Source organism: Lithobates pipiens, unplaced genomic scaffold (assembly GCF_037356315.1).
Source record: "Lithobates pipiens isolate NorthernLeopardFrog02 unplaced genomic scaffold, aLitPip1_a1.2 Scaffold_23, whole genome shotgun sequence".
NCBI classification, from domain to species: Eukaryota; Metazoa; Chordata; class Amphibia; order Anura; family Ranidae; genus Lithobates; species Lithobates pipiens.
This window is the reverse complement of record NW_027507785.1, coordinates 172,845,792-172,866,272: the sequence shown is the minus strand read 5'-3', so window position 1 is coordinate 172,866,272 and position 20,481 is coordinate 172,845,792. Positions and strand designations below refer to the sequence as shown.

The following is a 20,481-nucleotide window of genomic DNA, read 5'->3' as shown; positions in this document are numbered from 1 at the left end:
CCAGGGCGAACATGCCAAACTGAGCCCCCCCCAAGATGTATGAGTATTATGTGGCAACAAAGATCCTCCTCAACAAAAAAACTGAGCACTACTCCTTTTCACTCCTCAAAGCATAATTTTCCCTCCTCCCAGTACAAATCACCCCCCCTTTGAAAGCCCCCCTCCCAGTACAAATCTTTGCCCCCTATCCCCCAAATCCCCCCAGCACAAACGCCCCCCCCCCCAAAAAAAAAAATCACCTCTCCTAGCACAAATTCTCTACCCCTAAAAATTCCTAATTTCCCCTCCCAGTATACATCATCTCTCTCCCCCCACTGGAAATCCCCCCAGCACAAATCCTCTTCTCTCATTCCCCTTCCCCACACAAAGCCCCCTAAATTAACACTCTTAGCATACCCCCACACATTTCCCCTCCTAGAACAACACTTACCCTCTGCCACCCTCCAAGTTCCCCTTTCCAACAAAAATTCCCTCCCCCCAATCTCCTTGCGGTGCCTCCTTCACCTCACATGGTACCACAGTGCCCAGGGCAGCCGTCCCTTCTGCCCACCCCTTGTCCCGGCCCTGGTTACAAGCATGACTTTAGGTAATGGACTACTGTTCCCAGCCAACCCGATTTGCAAATCATGTGCCCTCAGGCCACATTCACTTGACAGAGATCCCCACAGTCTCTTTTCTGATCCAGAACTCCTCATCATCCACCGTGTGTATGATGAAGACTCTGCTAATGACCGTGTAAAAGCAGAGTTCCCTCACAAACTTCCTGGCTCCACCAGCCCTCCACTGTGGTAACACTCACTGCCCTTCCACAGCACTGAGTCCTTGATGAGGAACTTGACTGGACCATGCTTTCTGAGGCCGCGTACACACGCGTGGACTGTTCGCCCAACTTTGTCCGTCCAACAGTTTCGGCAAACAGTCCGCTCAAAATTAGCATGGACGGACATGCCCACACACGACGAACGAACAGTTTGCTGAAACCGTGCGCGATGACGTGAACGGCACGTACGACGGGACGAAAAATACGATGTCCTATTGTGAGGGGTTAGCTCGGTAGCGGGTGTGTGTGACCCCCTGGATGGGTTCACAACACAAAGTCAGGCACAGCAGACAGCGGTGTAGGTTCAAAAAACAAAAGATCCGGTTTATTTATGCTCCATGCAGTGATACACATAACAGCCAAACAAAATAAAACAAGAAAATAAATCCTGGTCAGCTTGACCTCTAACTACACACATAGACTCCCTGTCTAACAACTGGGTACAGCCTTGTGCTGTACCAGTCCCTGCCTATTGTAAAGGTTTTGCCACACAGGCGTTAACTCACCGCACAGTACAGGTGACACACTCCCCAGTCTATACAACACAAAACTGGTTCCAGGATGGAGCATCTCCCTATGCATGCTGGGGTTTTTTGTAGAGGCCTTAATGAGCCCACATACTTCAGCTGGGCTCATTAACTCTTCCCCTCTAATTGTAAAGGTCTGCATAAAGCCTGAATCTAGGACACACATATTTACCATCCTGAATACAACCAGGTGATTTTACCTGCGTGCTGCCACATACCCCCCCCTCTTGTTTCAACCTTGGGGTTGTAACACAAGCAGTTAGACACGCATGTATCCGAGACAAAGCATCCACATTTCCCATTTTAACACCAGGGCGATGCTTCACTGTAAAGTTAAATTCCTGTAGGGCCAGGAACCACCTATTTACCCTTCTATTGGTCTCCTTGTTTTGAGCCATCCACTTTAAAGGAGCGTGATCAGTCACCAGGTCAAAGTGCCTACCTAGCAGATAGTACCGAAGGGAATCTAGAGCCCACTTCACTGCTAAACATTCCTTCTCAATCGTGGAGTAATTTACCTCATGGGACTTCAACTTCCTGCTGAGGTAAATGACTGGGTGCTCTTCCCCGTTCCAGACCTGGGATAACACTGCTCCTAACCCAACGTCTGATGCATCAGTTTGTACCACGAAGTCCTTAGAGAAGTCTGGTGAGTACAACACTGGCTGGCTACATAAGGCTGTTTTTAAGGACTGAAATGCTTCTTCAGCCTCTGGGGACCATTTAACCATAACAGACTCTTTCCCTTTTGTCAGGTTGGTGAGGGGCACAGCCTGAGAAGCAAAATGGGGAATGAATCGTCGATAATAGCCAGCGATTCCCAGAAAGGCTCGTACCTGTTTCTTGCTGTTGGGACGTGGCCAACTCTGTATGGCCTCGACTTTATTGACTTGGGGTTTTATCACCCCCCTCCCAATAGTGTACCCAAGATATTTGGCCTCCTCCTGTCCAATGGTACACTTCTTTGGATTGGCCGTAAACCCAGCTTCCCGGATAGAGTCTAGGACTGCTTGTACTTTTGGTAAATGTGAGACCCAGTCTGTGCTATGAATAATCACATCATCCAGGTAAGCTGCAGCATATTTCTGATGGGGCCTCAGAATCTTATCCATTTTCCGCTGGAATGTTGCCGGTGCATTCTGTAACCCAAACGGCATTCTCTTATATTGGAATGCCCCATCTGGGGTTACAAACGCAGTTTTCTCCTTGGCCGACTCGGCCAGGGGAATTTGCCAATACCCTTTGGTGAGATCAAGAGTTGTCATATATCGGGCTGTTCCCAGCCGGTCAATCAACTCATCTATACGCGGCATGGGGTAGGTGTCAAATTTTGTAACTTTATTTAATTGTCGAAAATCGTTACAAAACCGCCAGCTCCCATCAGGTTTGGGCACTAGTACAATAGGACTGGACCAGTCACTCTGGGACTCCTCTATCACACCCAATTCCAGCATCCTTTGAACCTCCCCACGTATTGCCTCCCGTCGGGCCTCTGGTATTCTATAAGGTTTTAGTTTTACCCTTTCTCCTGGCGGGGTGATAATGTCATGCTCTACGCCAGATGTTTGTCCCGGCAGCTCAGAGAAAATCTCTTTGTTACGAAGTACAAACTCTTTAACCTCCTGTTGTTGGGCTTTCGATAAGGTGTCTGCTATTCCAACCTCAGGAACTAAGCAATCAGGCTGTACTTGTGACAAAGTCTCTGCGACTAGGGATTCCCTATCCCTCCAGGCTTTCAGCAGATTGACGTGATAGATCTGCTCCGGCTTTCGCCTTCCTGGCTGTCTAACCCTGTAGTTCACCTCACTAATTTTTTCAATTACTTCATATGGACCTTGCCATTTGGCCAGAAATTTGCTTTCAACCGTAGGGACTAGCACCAAGACCCTATCCCCCGGGGAAAAAGTACGTGTCTTGGCCCCACGGTTGTACACTCTCTGCTGTGCTAACTGCGCTTGGGTTAAATGTTCCTTTACAATTGGCATTACCTGTGCAATTCTATCTTGCATCAGGGCGACATGCTCAATCACACTCCTGTGAGGAGAACTCTCATTTTCCCAAGTTTCCTTGGCGATATCCAGCAGCCCTCTTGGGTGTCTCCCATAGAGCAACTCGAAGGGTGAGAAACCCGTAGAGGATTGGGGTACCTCCCTAATGGCAAACATCAGATAGGGTATTAGACAGTCCCAATTCTTTCCATCTCTATCCACCACCTTCTTTAACATTTGTTTTAGGGTTTTGTTGAATCTTTCAACCAACCCATCTGTTTGGGGGTGATACACAGATGTACGCAATTGCTTCACTTTGTACAACTTGCATAATTCTTTCATAACCCGGGACATAAAGGGTGTACCTTGGTCCGTAAGCAGTTCCTTACAAATACCCACACGGCTAAAAACAAGAGATAGCTCTTTGGCTATGGTTTTGGCCGAGGTATTTCGAAGAGGAATTGCTTCCGGATAACGGGTGGCATAGTCCAATATAACCAAAATGTACTGATGCCCCCTAGCGGACTTCATTATCGGACCTACCAAATCCATTGCGATCCTTTCAAAGGGGACCTCAATGATAGGAAGAGGTACCAGCGGGTTACGGAAATGTGGCATAGGTGCCGACTTCTGACACACAGGGCAGGAGGAACAATAATTTTCTGTTTCCTTCATGACCCCAGGCCAATAGAATCTCTGCAGTACCCTCTCTCTGGTTTTTTCGGTCCCCAGATGACCTCCCAGAATGTGCCCATGGGCCAATTCTAACACCAACTTCCTGTAAGGTTTGGGCACCACAAGTTGCTCAATGGTTTCTTCTGCCCTTTGAGCCACTCGATATAGCAGGTCCCTTTCCATAGTGAAGTAAGGATAAGGGCAAGTCTTATCTGGGTTCACTAACTCGCCATCTATTTTCACCACATTTTCCCGTGCCTTTATTAGGGTGGGGTCTTTTAACTGTTCTGTGGCAAAATTTTCCCTGTGAACCTCAAGATCCAAAAACTCCACAGACGGCATGTTTTCATCTGAGGATGTTGGCTCCTCCCCAGTTTCTCGAGTTTCCCCCGCCAATACCGACAAGGGAAATTCAGGAGAGTCCTCACCACCCCCAGAGGAATTCTGGTCATCTTCCTGGTCTATAGGGGCACCAGTGGGGGGCTCAGGACAATCCCAGAGTTCCCAGAATTTTGGAAAATCCCTTCCCACAATAGCATCATGTGGTAAGTGAGACACTAACCCCACCTGATGAGAGAGGTTACCTTTGGGGGTCTCAAAAAACACTGAAGTTACAGGATACTCTCGGGTGTCCCCATGCACACAAATAACAGCCACCCTGTTCTTCCCAGAGACCTCTGTAGTAACTAATTCAGCTTTTATCAATGTTACCAGGCTACCTGAATCTAGCAACACATCAACATTTCTACCATTAATACACATTTTACATAAATGTCTCTCAGGTCCCCGAATGGCAGTGCATGCAACTGTCGCAAACAGCGACTGACGTCTCTCCCTTATAAAGTCACATTGCATAGGCTCATCCACAACTGGGCAATTGGCTGCAATATGTCCCTCTTGCCGGCAGCGGTAACAAATAATTTTTTTCGCTGCCTCTTGCAGCATGGGCTTCCTGGGCTGCTCCCGCCAGACCTTAGGTAGAACTCCCACCCTCTCACTCTCTCCACCCTCACCCCTTGGAGTCATCTTACCCGCCACTGGGAATGATCTGGTCTTAGGGGGGAAAGTCCGTGAGTCCCTGGAAGATGTGGTCAGGTTCTCTGTAGCCAAGTACCTCTCAACCAGATCCACAAGTTTATCTGCATTTTCTGGGTCTCCATGGCTTACCCATTTTTGGATGGCAGTAGGAAGAGCTCTCAGGAAACGATCCATAACAACACGTTCCACAATGTTTGGTGCAGTCAAAGTCTCTGGCTGCAGCCACTTCCTGCTCAGGTGAATGAGATCATACATTTGAGACCTGGGAGGTTTTCCAACCTGAAAAGTCCAGTTATGCACACGCTGAGCCCGGACGGCCAGGGTGACACCCAGCCGTGCCAATATTTCTGCTTTTAGCACCACATAGTCTTTTGCTTGGTCAGGCTCTAGGTCATAATAAGCTTTCTGCGATTCCCCAGTTAACAGAGGGGCCACCAGTCCAGCCCATTGCTCCTTAGGCCACTTTTCCCTTTCAGCAGTCCTTTCAAATGTGGTCAAAAACACCTCCGGATCATCCTCTCCAGTCATTTTTGTCAATAAACGGCTCACACCAAAGGATGCGGTATTATTGTAACCACTTGCTTCATTGGTCTGCGGACGTTGCTGTATTAATGTCTCTATTTTCTGTTGAAAACTCTGCTCTTGCTTCTGCAACAGGTCTATAAAGCGGGCTTCAGATCGCTGCTGGGCTTGTTGCTGAGCTTCCAAACTCTGCTGCAAAGTTGCATTTGTCTGCTGCTGATTCGCATTTGTCTGCTGCTGGGCTTGTTGCTGAGCTTCCAAACTCTGCTGGTGAGCCTTCTGCTGATTTTCCAGACTCTGCTGCAAAGTTGCATTTGTCTGCTGCTGGGCTGCAAGGCTCCTTTGTAAACCTGCATTTGTTTGCTGCTGATTTGCATTTGCTTGTTGCTGGTTTGCATTTGCTAGAGCCAGCTGTCTCAGTATCTCCTCCATGCTGGCCTTAACAAAAAAAAAAAAAGTGCCAAAATTCTCCACCAACTGTGAGGGGTTAGCTCGGTAGCGGGTGTGTGTGACCCCCTGGATGGGTTCACAACACAAAGTCAGGCACAGCAGACAGCGGTGTAGGTTCAAAAAACAAAAGATCCGGTTTATTTATGCTCCATGCAGTGATACACATAACAGCCAAACAAAATAAAACAAGAAAATAAATCCTGGTCAGCTTGACCTCTAACTACACACATAGACTCCCTGTCTAACAACTGGGTACAGCCTTGTGCTGTACCAGTCCCTGCCTATTGTAAAGGTTTTGCCACACAGGCGTTAACTCACCGCACAGTACAGGTGACACACTCCCCAGTCTATACAACACAAAACTGGTTCCAGGATGGAGCATCTCCCTATGCATGCTGGGGTTTTTTGTAGAGGCCTTAATGAGCCCACATACTTCAGCTGGGCTCATTAACTCTTCCCCTCTAATTGTAAAGGTCTGCATAAAGCCTGAATCTAGGACACACATATTTACCATCCTGAATACAACCAGGTGATTTTACCTGCGTGCTGCCACACCTATACACTGCATTATAGCTTTCGGCGTGAAAATCCTTTCTGAGCATGCGCGCAACTTTGTTTGACGAACAAGCCTACACACGAGCGGACTGTTCGCTGAAACAAGGTTTCAGCGGACAGTTTTTCGGAAATTCCGAAAAACCTTGTCCGTCACACTGTCCGCTGAAACTGTCCGCTGAAAGCCCACACACGAGCGGACTGTCCGCCCAAACACTGTTCAGCGGACAAAGTTGGGCGAACAGTCCGCCCGTGTGTACGCGGCCTGACAGCTTCACCTGGCCTTCTGCTCCAGGAGTGCTCTACCATCCGACCGTGTGGTAGCAGAGACATTGCCAATGACTCATGTAGAGATCTCGATCAAGCTAGGTGAATGAGAGCTGAGGATCTCCCGGGTCTCTCCCTCTTGATAGGCTGAGATGCAGAAGTCATTGGCTTCTGCTGCTGTCAATCACAGCTAGTGTGGAGGGAAACAGGGGCTGAGCCACGCTCTCTGTGTCATATGAACGCAGAGAGCAGGGCACAGGAGCGAGCACGCACTAGTGCCCCCATAGCAAGCGACTTTCCATGGGGGCACTCGGCAGGGGCCCAGAGTGCTAACTGTGGACCCAAGAAGAGGAGGATCTGGGCTGCTCTATGCAAAAACATTGCACAGAGCAGGTAAGCATGACATGTTTGATATAAAAAAAAATGCCTTTACAAACGCTTCTTGCTTTTAACATATTACTTTTAAAAAATGTGTGGCTGTACAGAAGATTTTTAGTAGCCTGATTGAGAGATCAATCTCCCACAATTGTGCAATGCTTCAGTTTAATCGTGTAGCATAAACTATTAGTGATTGTCATCCTTTCTTGGCTTCCAAAGACTTTAAGAGATGCTACAAGATTACTCACTCAACATATGCTCATTTAGAAAATCCTTATGTGATTTTTTTCCCCATTCAAGTATATCCAATGTGGTTAGTCTTCCCATGAGAGACTAGTCCCATAACAACCACTCATCAATCTGCTACAGTAGCACAAGGAAGCGATTTGATCACTGTGAGATTTATTCAGTCTCAAAGATTAAAATCACTATAGGCTTAGGAAACAACTATTGGAATGAACAAGCAGACCGTAAACTTTCAGCATTACTCAAAAAACAACAGTTAAAACAGTATTACCATTGTTTGCTTTGCCCTCATTTTATATTATGCAGTTTAACAAACAAATCCTAATTTTTCATTCCAAACCTTGTAATAAATGTATACTTGTTTAACATGCCTGTGCTAGGGTTATGTTTATAAATGGTCTCCTCCAATGGCCAGCAGCACACACTTTGCATATCTGCTGGCTCTCAATCCCTGCTACCACTGACAGCGTCTCCAATGACAATGACAGAATGGTTCCCAATCACATCATCACCATGTCAGCTAAGGCTGCAGTGGCATTTTCTGTTTTATCAATTTTAAACTGTAAATACCCATTATTAAAATAATTTAATAAATAAATGATTATCTAAAAACATTTTTTTCCAACATTTTCATGCATTTGCCAGCTTATAGTTAAACAAATAAGGGATTTTTATTAAAACAGCGTACCAAATAAATACAATTTGTAATGCTTGAAGAAAGCATTATAAAGCCCATATTTTACAGTGGTTATTGATTAAATAAAGACAATTTTAAGATAAAATATACCTTTACTAAACAAAATGATTCTAAATAAATATAAACTAATTACAAAATAAGTGTGGCAAACAAAATATACACAATAATGATACTTAAAGCTGTTATAAAGTCTTTTATTTACCTAAAATCAAAAAACATATTATACTTACCTGCTGATATGTAGCCCCTCCTCCTCAGTGTAGCCACCATAGCAAGCCGCATGCTATGAGGCAGACATGCAGGCTCGCTCCCACGCTCAGCTGCATGCGTCTATTGACACACACAGGGCAGCTTGGCCCCACCCCTGCTCTCTGCTCACAGAATTTTATTCACAACAACAGGAGCCAATGGCTCCCACTACTGCCTCTCTGTCCTATTAAAGTAGCAAGAGAGAAGGGAGCTACTATAGAGGGGCATATCGCTGAATCGAACGAGGCCTCAGGTAAATATTTACGGAGATGAGGGAGCAATACTACTACTGAGACATTTTTTGTACTTTAACCACTTCAGCCCTCAAAATATTTGGCTGCTGAATGACCGGCCATTTTTTGCGATTCAGCACTGCGTTGCTTTAACTGACAATTGCGCGGTCAACAATGCTGCACCCAAACAAAATTGACGTCCTTTTTTTCCCACAAATAGAGCTTTCTTTTGGTGGTATTTGATTGCCTCTGTGGTTTTTATTTTTTACGCTATAAACAAAAAAAAGAGCGACAATTTTGAAAAAAACACAATATTTTTTACTTTTTGTTATAATAAATATCCCCCAAAAAGATATAAAAAAACTATTTTTTTCCTGTTTAGGCCAATATGTATTCTTCTACATATTTTTTGTAATAAAAATTGCAATTTAGCGTATATTGATTGGTTTGCACAGAAGTTATAGCGTCTACAAAATGGGGGATAGATTTATAGCATTTTTATTATTATTTTTTATTTTACTAGTAATGGCGGCAATCTGCAATCTTTTAGCGGGCCTGCGACATTATGGCGGACACATTGGACACTTTTGACACATTTTTGGGACCATTGGCATTTATACAGCGATCAGTGCTATAAAAATGCACTGATTACTGTAAAAATGTCACTGGCAGGGAGGGGGTTAACACTTGGGGGTGATCAAGGGGGTTAACTGTGTTCCCTGTGTGTGTCTCTAACTGCAGGGGGAAGGAACTGACCTAGAGGAAGTGACGGAGCGTGGTCCCTAGCTTATAGGAACTCATCGCGACGATCGGTCTCTCCTCACAGAACAGGGATTTGTGTGTTTACACACACTTGTCCCTGTTCTGCCTCTCGTGCCCGCGTTCGCTCGTGGTCGGCAGTCATCGCGACCGTAGACCACAAGCATCAGCACCCCTGCTGTGCAGTGGAGCGAGTAGGTGTGCCTGCTATCCCAATCCTGCGAGCCAATGTATAGCTACAACGCGGGCCGGGCATTATGATGAAAAAAAGTCATAGTTTTAAAACCACTTTTAAGTAAACATTTACTGAGAGGACATGAAGGCTGCAATTGCTGACCATTTCTTCTGAAAATGCTAGTTGCCTGGCTGTCATATTAACATTGTGGCTTCAATATTTTGTGAGCCACTTATTCAGAATACGCATGCAAATCACAAGTTCTGGCCTCACTTTGAATTTCTAATTGGCATGCCTCCATTAGGTCAGTGTCAGAGTATTGAAACCAAAGAAAGCCAGGCAATTGCCCCCTGGAGTTTTATTTAAACACATGTTTTCTTTAAAAGAATGAGTATTTAGCGGGCTTGGTGAAGAACTGTTCGGAAATGGCCACCACAGAAATCATCTGCATAATGTGCTCACTCCGAGCTGCTCCCCACTAACCACTCGATTCCTTAGTACATTGCCACCACTCCTTGTCATCTTACACTCAGTAAATATAAATTATTTTTCTCAAGACTAATGCCGCGTACACACGACCGGACTTTTTGACAGCAAAGGTCCGACTGACTCGTTTCAATTCGATTGTGTGTGGGCTCCACCGGACCATTGCTTGCCAAAAATCTGTCTGACTTTAGAAATAGAACATGTTTTAAATTTTTCCACCAGAACTCCCCCGGACCAAGAAATCAGTTTCGTCTGTATGCTAGTCCAACAGACAAAAACCGACGCTAGGGCAGCTATTGGCTACTTGCTATGAACTTCCTTATTCTAGTCCGGTCGTACGTCATCACGTTAGAATCCGTTGGACTTTGGTGTGGTTGTGTGTGGCCAAGTCCGTTCATTCGGAAAGTCCGTCGGAAAGACCGCTAGACCTAGTCCCTCGAAAAGTCCGGTCGTGTGTACGCGGCATTAGGGCTGATTCACAAACACACACTAAATCATAAACTTGAGTGCAGTGCATTTCATTGCTATGCCATTCATTTTGAATAGCACCTCAATAGACTTGGACAGAGCACCCTAATGTGCAGGCATTTTAACACACACCACACAGATGTGAACCAAATGTACATTGTGTTAAACTGTTTGTGGTGCATTGTTATGAATATTCTCTTACCTAGTCCTCACTTAGACAAACTGTGAACTGTAATGTTGTTACTAAATGAAAGGAAGTAGAAAGCAGATCTGTCAGATGTTGTAAAAATGTTTAATCTGGCAGATAAAGGGGTAAAGCAGCAGAAGGACTGAGCTATGCAAATGTGAGACGTGTGCAAACATCCAAGAATGTTATAGCTACTGTGCATAGCTTTGTGTTTTATACGACTCTGTTATCTCTGCCCTTAAACTGGCCATATGCCAGTACATTTTCCATATGTTTAGGAAATTTCATGGGTTTCCTCTGTGCAATCACCTACTTAACGTTTGGCCCTCATGTTTGCTCTTGTGCCTATATCGGTCACCAAGGTTGACCTGCCTTATTCGCGAAGCCCCCTCTTTTGTTCCTTATATACCTGTATTGCCAAATAATTTGAGCATGGCATCTATCTTGTGATGTTTACATAAAAAAAAAAAATCAATAAAAAAATTTCACAGAGTCATTTGTTCCAACACATCTGCTTGTCTATGACTAAGTTAAGAAAATTGTAGTACAAGGACAAATCACATTTATCTTCGCAATTTTTTTAGCTTAACCATAGACCAGCAGACTTTTGCTCCTTTTACTTATTCTTACTTATTGTTACACGTAACTTACTTACTTGTTACACATAACCTTTTCCATATGATTTAAGTCATATTCTTATGAGCATTATTGCAAACAGTGTGACCTCAGCGCTCCATATAGCAATTTTTCATCTAGTTTAGTTGGAAGGATAACAGATGACATTTCACAAAATTTTGCCGTCGTTTTTGCATAATAAGCACATGTTATTTTGTATGGGGTAAAAATCAAAACCTTCTGCCCTGGATTTCATGACAAACCTATTGTAAACTCAATATGGTTCTATTAACATAGATAGTCCTGTAATTTGCCCTTCATTCTTGTCATCTTTGTTCATCATGGGCAGGGCCGCTGTTAGAAATCATGGGGCCCTGTACAGCCTACCCGTCTGGGCCCCCTTTAACCCCGCCCTCGACCCCATCCTAGGCTCCTCACCTGACCCAACCTCTGCAGATTTGTCACCGTTTACATATGCACACGTGTTCATTATTGTGCATGAATACAGGGGGACAGAGGCAGTTTAATAATGTTTTCAATTTTATTTTATTACAAAAAAAAAATGTACACTGTATCTTTAATTTCCTTTTGTATCTCTTTTATGAACAACCTCCCTTCTGATAGCATAGGGCAGTGACAGGTCATCCTTCTGGAGAGGTCTCTCCTCTGGCCTCCAAAGCAGTTGATCAAACAAAGATCGATTTGATCAGATGTTTGTTTAAGCCAGTAATGGCTTGCTTATATGAGACCATGTAAGTAGGAAGCACATCATCAGCTCCTCTCACTGTATCCCAGGAACTGGATGTTGCTGCCCACATCCTTAATGGGACCCCTGATTGAACGGGAGAGCAACGGTGGTGAAACCCCCTTCCACTGCCTGCAAAAGTAATCCAGGGGCTTCTTAGCCACTAAGATTACTTTTACTTTGTGTAGACTTTTTGGGGCTAAAAAATAATATCCTGATCATTGCTGCTGCAGCCATGACCAAGACATCACCCTTCCAATCCAGCAATGTACCAGTGCATTGCTGGACAGAAAGTGGTTAAAGGGGGGTGATTGGGAGGCACATGTTTACTGCCCCCCCCAAGGAAAGTGTAAAGTAGCATCTCACAGCATTTTATGATTATCAGAATTATGGAAATTACAGAGGTAGCACAGTCAGCATGTGCTCTGTCATGGATCTGTCAGTGTCACATTGCTTTTGGGTGCTGACTTTGTTAACTGTGTGTTACAAACTTTAACCCTGCAATAGCATACAGCAATAACAAAGTAAGCACCAAACAGCAATATGACACACTGACAGATCCATGACAGAGCACATGCTGACTGTGCTGCCTGCATGAGTGTCATAATGCTGATAATCATGACCTGCTATGCTGTGTGACAGTGTGTAAGCCTACCTACACGAGACAGTGAGGATTCTATCAGCTGTTGTCCACTCACTCTGCAGTGCAGGTCCAGCCATGCTGTCCTCCAGGTTCTTGCTCCCTCTCATCCACTGAGCTGCCTGTTGCCTCACCTCAGTCTCGGCAGTCGGCATGGGAGGCGGAGCTAAGTGGAGCCTTGTATTATCACTCCGCCAGGGAAGGCAGTGGCAGCCGGATCTATTTAACTAGCAGAGCAATATGCGGTGAAGCTTTATGTACATGCGCCCGAAAAAGGAAAAATAGTCCAAGCGCTGTGCTCACCCTCTGGGCCCCTCTGTAGAACAGATGGGGCCCAGCAAAATGTAATTACAACCCCCCTCTTTCTCTAAGCAAGTATTAGTGGGGGAGAACTTAGTTTAGAAAGCTCTAGTTTTTAATTTGCAGAAATTAACTGTAAAGCTGCCCGGGCCCCCCTGTGGAGCTGATGGGGGCGGGCCCAGTACAACAGGGCTGACAGTACTGCCCTATCAGCAGCCCTGATCATGGGAATCAGCATTCCTACAGAAGCCTGAGTAGTTCATCTGAACCACTGGTTTGCAGACCAGTTTCACATGTTTGCAAAATGCTGACTTCAGCATCCCCATTTCCCTTTAGCAGACTGGGAATACCCTGCATTTTAGCTCAGTGTGTGGTTAACCAATTCATAAACATTGCCAGATTTTGAGAAGACAATAGAGAGATCCAACTGTTTTCTAAAAACCATTGAAGCCAATGATTGTCTCCTAAGTCAGCACAATATTCAAAAAATGCTTTACCTCCAAGGAGAAAATGATATGGTGCCTTAATAAAGGAAAACATGTTTGGTTTGGTCTTTAATTTGAGAAGAAATGCTTACTGAATAGTTATGATATTACACAGAAAGGATTTATACAACTTCATACATTGTAATTATTTCTTCAAACATCTCATTTGTTCACAACATAAATGGTTCCATTATGAGGTACGAGTTACTGTATATGAATCATTTTAAACTCAAGCAGATTTTAATCAGTTTTGTTGCCTAACAGCTCAGTGCTAAAACTCTGCATACCTCAGACCTATGCCTAAAGCTGTACTCAGGCCAAGGCAGCCCAATGAGAAATTGCATAGTAATGGGGCGCCAGACTGAGTGCAGTATAAATCATATATTTAATAAAAACAAGTAGTAACTCACAGGTTAAATTAAATGAGTTCAGTATGTGGTGAAAATCGACATTTTCCCAGAGTCTCATAAATTTCTTCCCTTTGCATCATGGGGCACTGGTGTGGTCTTACAGGGATCCAGAGAATTCTGGGAACCAGGAGGCAGGAAACAAGAAGCAGCTGGTCGTGACTTCACAGGAACAGGAAATGTGATTATTCACAGTGGCAAGGAATGGTACTGCATTTCGAAGCTACAGCTTCTTCATCAGGCTGGTCTGATGAAGAAGCTGTAGCTTAGAAATTCATTGGGTCTGATGAAGAAGCTGTGTCACTGCACCCCAATAGATATGAATGGGCTGCCTGTATGCAGCATAAACAAGGCATTCATTTCACAGGTAATGGATTTTAGCACCCATCTGAGTAAGGCCTTACAGCAATATTTGATAGTTTTGGGAGTATAAGTATAAATTAGATTTAATCTTAAATCTTTTTCCCCTTAACTTCTCTACATTGTTATGCTATCTTTCCTGCATTTTGTTGATAAATTAAAACGAACTATAATATTGAACGACATGCATTCTTTGATGGCAGTTCTCATTCTTTTTCACAGCTGCTGGGCGATTATGACAAGGTCAAAGCCATATCCGAAGGAACTAACTGCAAGTGCAAGTGTGTTGTGAAGCCACTGAACAGAGATTCATGTCAAATAAAAAAAGACAGCCCTCCAGTGGAAGAAGATTACTATACTGTGGAGACTATAACTTCTGGACCCGACTGTAAATGTGCATGTGTGGCACCACCATCTGCTCTAAACCCTTGTGAGGGAGATTTTCGCCTAAGGAAATTACAAGAAGCAGAGAAAAATGGTTTCAAGGTAGTTGTTCCATACTAATACATACTTTAGCTACTTCTTACTCTTAGAATTACAGTTTAACCATATGGTTCATATTTTTAGCATTAGAATTTACGTTTCCTGAAATGCACATTTCTACACAAAATCCCTGGGGGCCAGTTTACACAATTCTATAAAACTCTTAGCAGATATTTCAGAGCTTTGAGATATGAACTCATAATTTCTCAAGGCTCTGAGATAATTCAAATTCTGAGACAGTCAATATTATGGTTATGACTTATCTTGAGAGGCCACTTTGGCAGTTACCGTATTTATCGGCATAATAACATGCACCCTCATTTTAAGAGGGAAGTTTCAGGAAAAAAACTTACATTTTAAATAAAGAACTTTGAAGCAAAATTAGGGTCACAGCTCATCAATGAAGTCTCACCAGTGCCCATCTGCAGCCACTAAATTGCCCAATAATGCACCCTGCTCAGTGCCCATCTGCAGCCACTAAATTGCCCAACAATGCAGTCTGTTCAGTGTCCATCTGCAGCCTCACCTTTCCCATCATTGCAGCCTCGCCAGTGTTGGATTACACAGTGTTGGATTATCCCTGTCTCCGAGGGAAGAGGAGGAGCAAGCGCCGCTGAATTACACAGAGCCGCGATCTCCTGTGTACCCAGCGCTCCGTCACTCACAGCCACGCCTTCTGCTCATATGATAGACAGAACAGTGGCCCAGTGCGGGGCCAGGAGGTGTGGCTGTGCGTAATGGAACGCCAGGTACATAGGAGATTGCGGCTCTATGTAGTTCCCTCAGAGACAGCAGGGATCGGCGTATAACACGCACATACGATTTCCCCCTGATTTTCAGGGGGGAAAAGTGTGTGTTATATGCCAATAAATACGGTAATTGCTATCATATATTGATGAATCAAGCCCAGTATCACAGAACTGAGAGATGAACAAGAGCTGGTGTAAATCACTTCATGTGATTTAGAGCTGGGCAATTTTCTCCCAAAAAAAACTTGATTCACAATTCAAATCGAGGGTTTTTTTGGTGCAGTGCGGCATGGTGTCAGCGCCGGTCCCGGGGAGCTGCAGGCAGGAGTTTTTAGGCGAGGCTGCAGCTTCAGCCTAGTCCGTGGCATCCGGCCTAATGGACTAGGCCAAAGCTGCAGCCTTGCCTGAAAACTCCTGCCCACAGCTCCTCAGGACCGGTGCGGTGTCAGTGCCGGTCATGGTGAAAAAAAAATCAAAAAAATCGATTTGCTGAAATTTTGAATCGATTTGACCTCTCAACCCAATTCAAGATTTTTTCCCCAGCCCTACTTGAGCATGCAGAAGTACATGCAGAGCAAACATGATGTCTGGAAGCAGACAGTCTGAATCCAGGGCTGATCATCTGCAGATAATCATCACATGTTCATATATTAGAACGGGCATGAATAACTGCAGGCACTGTCAGCCTCCCATTGCTGTGAATGGGGCTTCCCAAACCACAGGGAAACCCTGTTGAGTCTTATTGGGAAATCATAGCGCCATATGCAAGGGTGAATGAGGCCTTCAAGTTTCTGGTGTTATACTGTAAAAACACACTTTAGATACCAAGTTTTTATGTTCATAGATATGAAACCAGGTATTGCAGAAGGTTTACAATTGTTAGGCATCTAATAATTAAACTCATTGCTACGTAAACACGTCTCTGAGATTACAAATCAGAATTTTGAGATATTATCTAAGATTTCAAACTTTCCTCAAATATTACCTAAAAATTCTGATATGGCATTCAAGATCTCTGAAATATTATCTCAAAAGTTTGACATTCTACTTCAGATTCTTTATGGGCTCACCGTAGTATTATCTTATAATCCTGACTTACAAACTCAAACTCCGGGGAGGGGGGGGGGGGATCATTTAATGCATTAAAAAAAAAACAGTAAAGTTGGCCCAGTTTTTTTGTATAATGTGAAAGATGATGTTATGCCAGTAAATAGATACCTAACATGTCATGCTTCAAAACTGCACACACCTGTGGAATGGTGCCAAACTTCCATACTTACACATTCCCATAGGCAACACTTTAAAAATGTTTACAGGTTACATGTTGTGAGTTACAGAGGAGGTCTAGTGCTAGAATTATTGCTCTCACTCTAACGTTTGCGACGATACCTCACATGTGGTTTGCACGCTGTTTACCTATGTGGGCGTTACTTATGTATGCTTTCGCTTCTGCGAGTGAGCACGCGGGCACAGTGGCGGCTTAAAACATGTTTTTATTGTTAATTTTACTTTTATTTTTCTATTTTGACACTTTTTTTTTACATTTATTTTTGTTTGATCACTTTTATTCCTATTATGTCCCTTGTAATAGGAATAGTGCTTGACGGGTCCTCTTTACAGTGAGATCTGGAGTCAATAAGTCTCCAGATCTCACCTCAAAAATCCAAATCTCTCCATTCTCCATGCTAGTTTCCAGTTTTCCATGCCTTTTTTAAAGGAATAGTTTTCCTATTAGCCTTAACATTTGCCAGAGTTCGGGCCAAGAGTGGCATGTGAGTAGATGTGAGTAGATGCATCTCACAGAGCTCCCTGTTCCCGGCCTCACAGACGCACTTTCTCTGCACCATGCTGGTCTCCAGTGCCTGCTACATCCCTTGGAGCTATCTCCGGTCTGTTTTAGAGCCAAGATGACCGGAAAGAACAAGGAAGATGCTCTGTTGACTGAAATCCTACATGGCGCCGTGGCGGCCCTGTCCCATCGCGGGCCATGTGGTACAGAGAAACTGAAGCAAACCGTGAGTAAGACCGCTAAAGATCCTCCTCGAGACATGAGTTTCTATCCTCAAAAACTATCTGCGGCTTTAGAAAGGAAGGTAGAGGTAAACTCAGAGTATTCAACTGAGCTGCCTGATACTGAGCATGGTGTGACTCAGGTTCCAGCTCCCAATGCAGAACAGGCAGATCAGCCACACAGTGACAGGGAGGACATGGAAGGAGCCCAAGGACAGCCTACACTGGCAGATATCCTCCAGGCACCACAAAAGTGCACAGCCTCCGTGGAAACTCTGAAAGACCAGTTTGGGGTCTGAAGGAAGCAGTGACATTGATCAGGCAAGATTTGCAGAAAGTTCGGGAGTGAACCACAGTGGTTGAAGGAAGGGTTAGTCATGTGGAGGATTAACTGCCCCCTCTGATTAGAGAATCTCAGGCTACTGCACACCTAGCCAGAGTCACAGATCAATGTGCAAAGGACATTTAAAACCGCCTGAGGCGCAACAATGTCCTTAGTCTCAGCCTGCCAAAAAAGAGGGTAGAGATCCCACTGCCTACATAGAACAATGGCTGCTAAATTTATTCGGTAAGGAAGCATTTACCTCCCTCTATGCAGTGGAGAGGGTATACCAAGTACATCCCAAGCCTTTACAGCCAGGCTGCCCTGCCCGTTTCATGCTGGGATGCCTTCTCAATTACAGGGGCAAAGAGATAATTCTACATCTTGCAAGAGAAAGGAAGAATGTCCAGTTTAATGGAGCTAGGATCTCATTCTATCTTGACTTCTCAGCAGAGGTGTAAAAGAGCATAGCACGATTTATCACAGTAAAGCAATGCCTCCAAAAACTGCAGGCCTCGTATTCAATGCTTACCCAGCAAAACTCCGTGTTACAGCTGGGGGACTTCTTTGAACATGCAGCGGAGACCATGGTCTGGCTTGATGTCAATGAGCATTCCTTTTGCCCAGCAGGGAGACCATCGGTGGAAGATGTCTTAGAAAATCCCTACACGTAGATGGTCTGTGTATCAACCTGGTTACTACATTGGAGAGACTCATTATTTCACCCTGAACTGAGAGCGTCCATGGAACTATTTCCTTGTTATCGTGAAACAAGTGGGACATGAGAAATAGCTGTACCACTGATTTTTCACCTTTATTTCTTATACTTTTTGATTTTTGTTTCTTGGCATAAGCTGCCTGTAAGGTGAACGGAGAGACCTGTTGTCCTCCAACAACATTTATGCCACTATTTACTTTGACTTCTATATGCAAGTTTGTTGATGATGTCAGGAGTCTAGGGGTTTCCGGACTTCCCCCGGATGCCCTGCTCTGCAGATTTCACTTCACCAGAGTGTTATGCTGTATTGCCTATTACCTACTAAGGGTACTCAGGTTGTAACCTATATTTCTCCAAGAGCATGTGATGGAGACATGTTCTTCAGAAACTGCATTCCTGCCTGGGAGGATGGCTCCTCTGGATTTGTTCTTATACTGTCTCATATAATGTCTCTTTGCCCTCATGACGACAGTCTCAGTTATATCATGGAACATTCGAGGAATACATGATCCCTTAAATGCACTATGGTGCCCACTGCGCTTCAGAAACATTTACCTGCTATCTGTGCCCTACAGGAGCCCCCCCCCCCCCCCCCTTCAAGTGACACTGTGAGGTTGATTTACTGAAGGAAAATCCACTTTGCACTACTGCGAGTGCACTTGGAAGTGCAGTCGCTGTAGATTTGAGGGGAAGATCTGAAATGAGGGGAAGATCTGCTGATTTCTATCATCTAATCATGTACAAACAAAAATGCTCTTTTTTATTTTCCTTGCATGCCCCCCTCAGATCTACAGGGACTGCACTTGCAGTGCAATGTGGATTTGCCTTTAGAAAATAAACCCCTGTATCATGCCTAAACTTTGCCTGGGGGAGGAAAGTGTACCACTCTACCCACACTAATTACTCTGGGGGTGTAAGCATGTTAGTTCATAACTCATTGGATTTCCATGAAATGGACCACTCCATAGATACAGAAGGGAGATATGTTTTTTTTAGCTTTCTGCATATATACTTTGAAATTTATTTTAGCATTTGTGTACATCCCTCCTCCTTTCAAAGGTGAAATTTTACGTGCTATTTCTCAGGTTGAACTGGATGGACTGGTGTCTTTATTCAACCTTACTAACTATGTAACTTTGTTGATGTACCAGCTGGGTTATCCTGATTTACCAATATTCATTTTGGAGATTTTAACTGTTACATTGATCATAATCTTGGCAAGCTACCCCCTGTTACTACTCATCGTACTGCCTTAAGGAAATTTATGGAGGAGGACTGGATAGATCCTTGGCGGAATGTGCATCCAGGAGAGAGGCTTTTCTCCTGCTTTTCTAAAATGCACACTTCCCTATCAAAGATAGATCTCTGCCTATGCACTCTAGTGGTTGAGGGGGATTTCGGATCACTCTCCCATATTGGTCAGCTTGGGGGTCCACCCTATGTCAACCTCGCAGCGTGCTTCCTGGACACTGAATGCTGTTTGGTTTAATCTCCTCCCTGCCCCAGACAATGTAAAAGCAAACATTTCTGACAACTGGCAGACCCTGACCATGGAGTTCTGCTTGGTAGGCCTTTAAAGCCTTCCTTTGGGGGCTATTTATCTCGGAAATTCAGGCCATTAAGGGGACCAGGTGACTCAGCTGGTGTGTTAATTAGAGCAAAAGTTTATAGCAGACCCATCTGATGAGAATAGAAATTGTTGGTTATCTACACAGGAAGCGCTCCCCTGCATTACCACCTCTGCACCTGAGAGGAAACTATTTTTCCACAGATTGGCATTCGATGGGAAAGGGGAACAGACTGGTCACCTGCTGGCTAAATTGGCACATGCTCAGCAGATATCCCTCTCAATTGGGGCCCTGCAGCAACCGGACAGTCAAATTGTTAATTCCCCAGACCTCAGAATATACAGCTTACTATTCTGCCCTGT

General features: G+C 44.4%; 1 protein-coding gene across 1 annotated transcript in view; it reads left to right on the top strand.

The window, feature by feature from the left end:
• The window catches only part of OLFML2B (olfactomedin like 2B), a 372,183-nt gene that overhangs the window by 169,729 nt on the left and 181,973 nt on the right, over positions 1 to 20,481 (top strand). Inside the window, exon 2 of the mRNA XM_077452619.1 lies at positions 14,492 to 14,755. Coding sequence (XP_077308745.1) covers positions 14,492 to 14,755 — 264 coding nt within the window. The remainder of the gene's footprint in view (positions 1 to 14,491; positions 14,756 to 20,481) is intronic.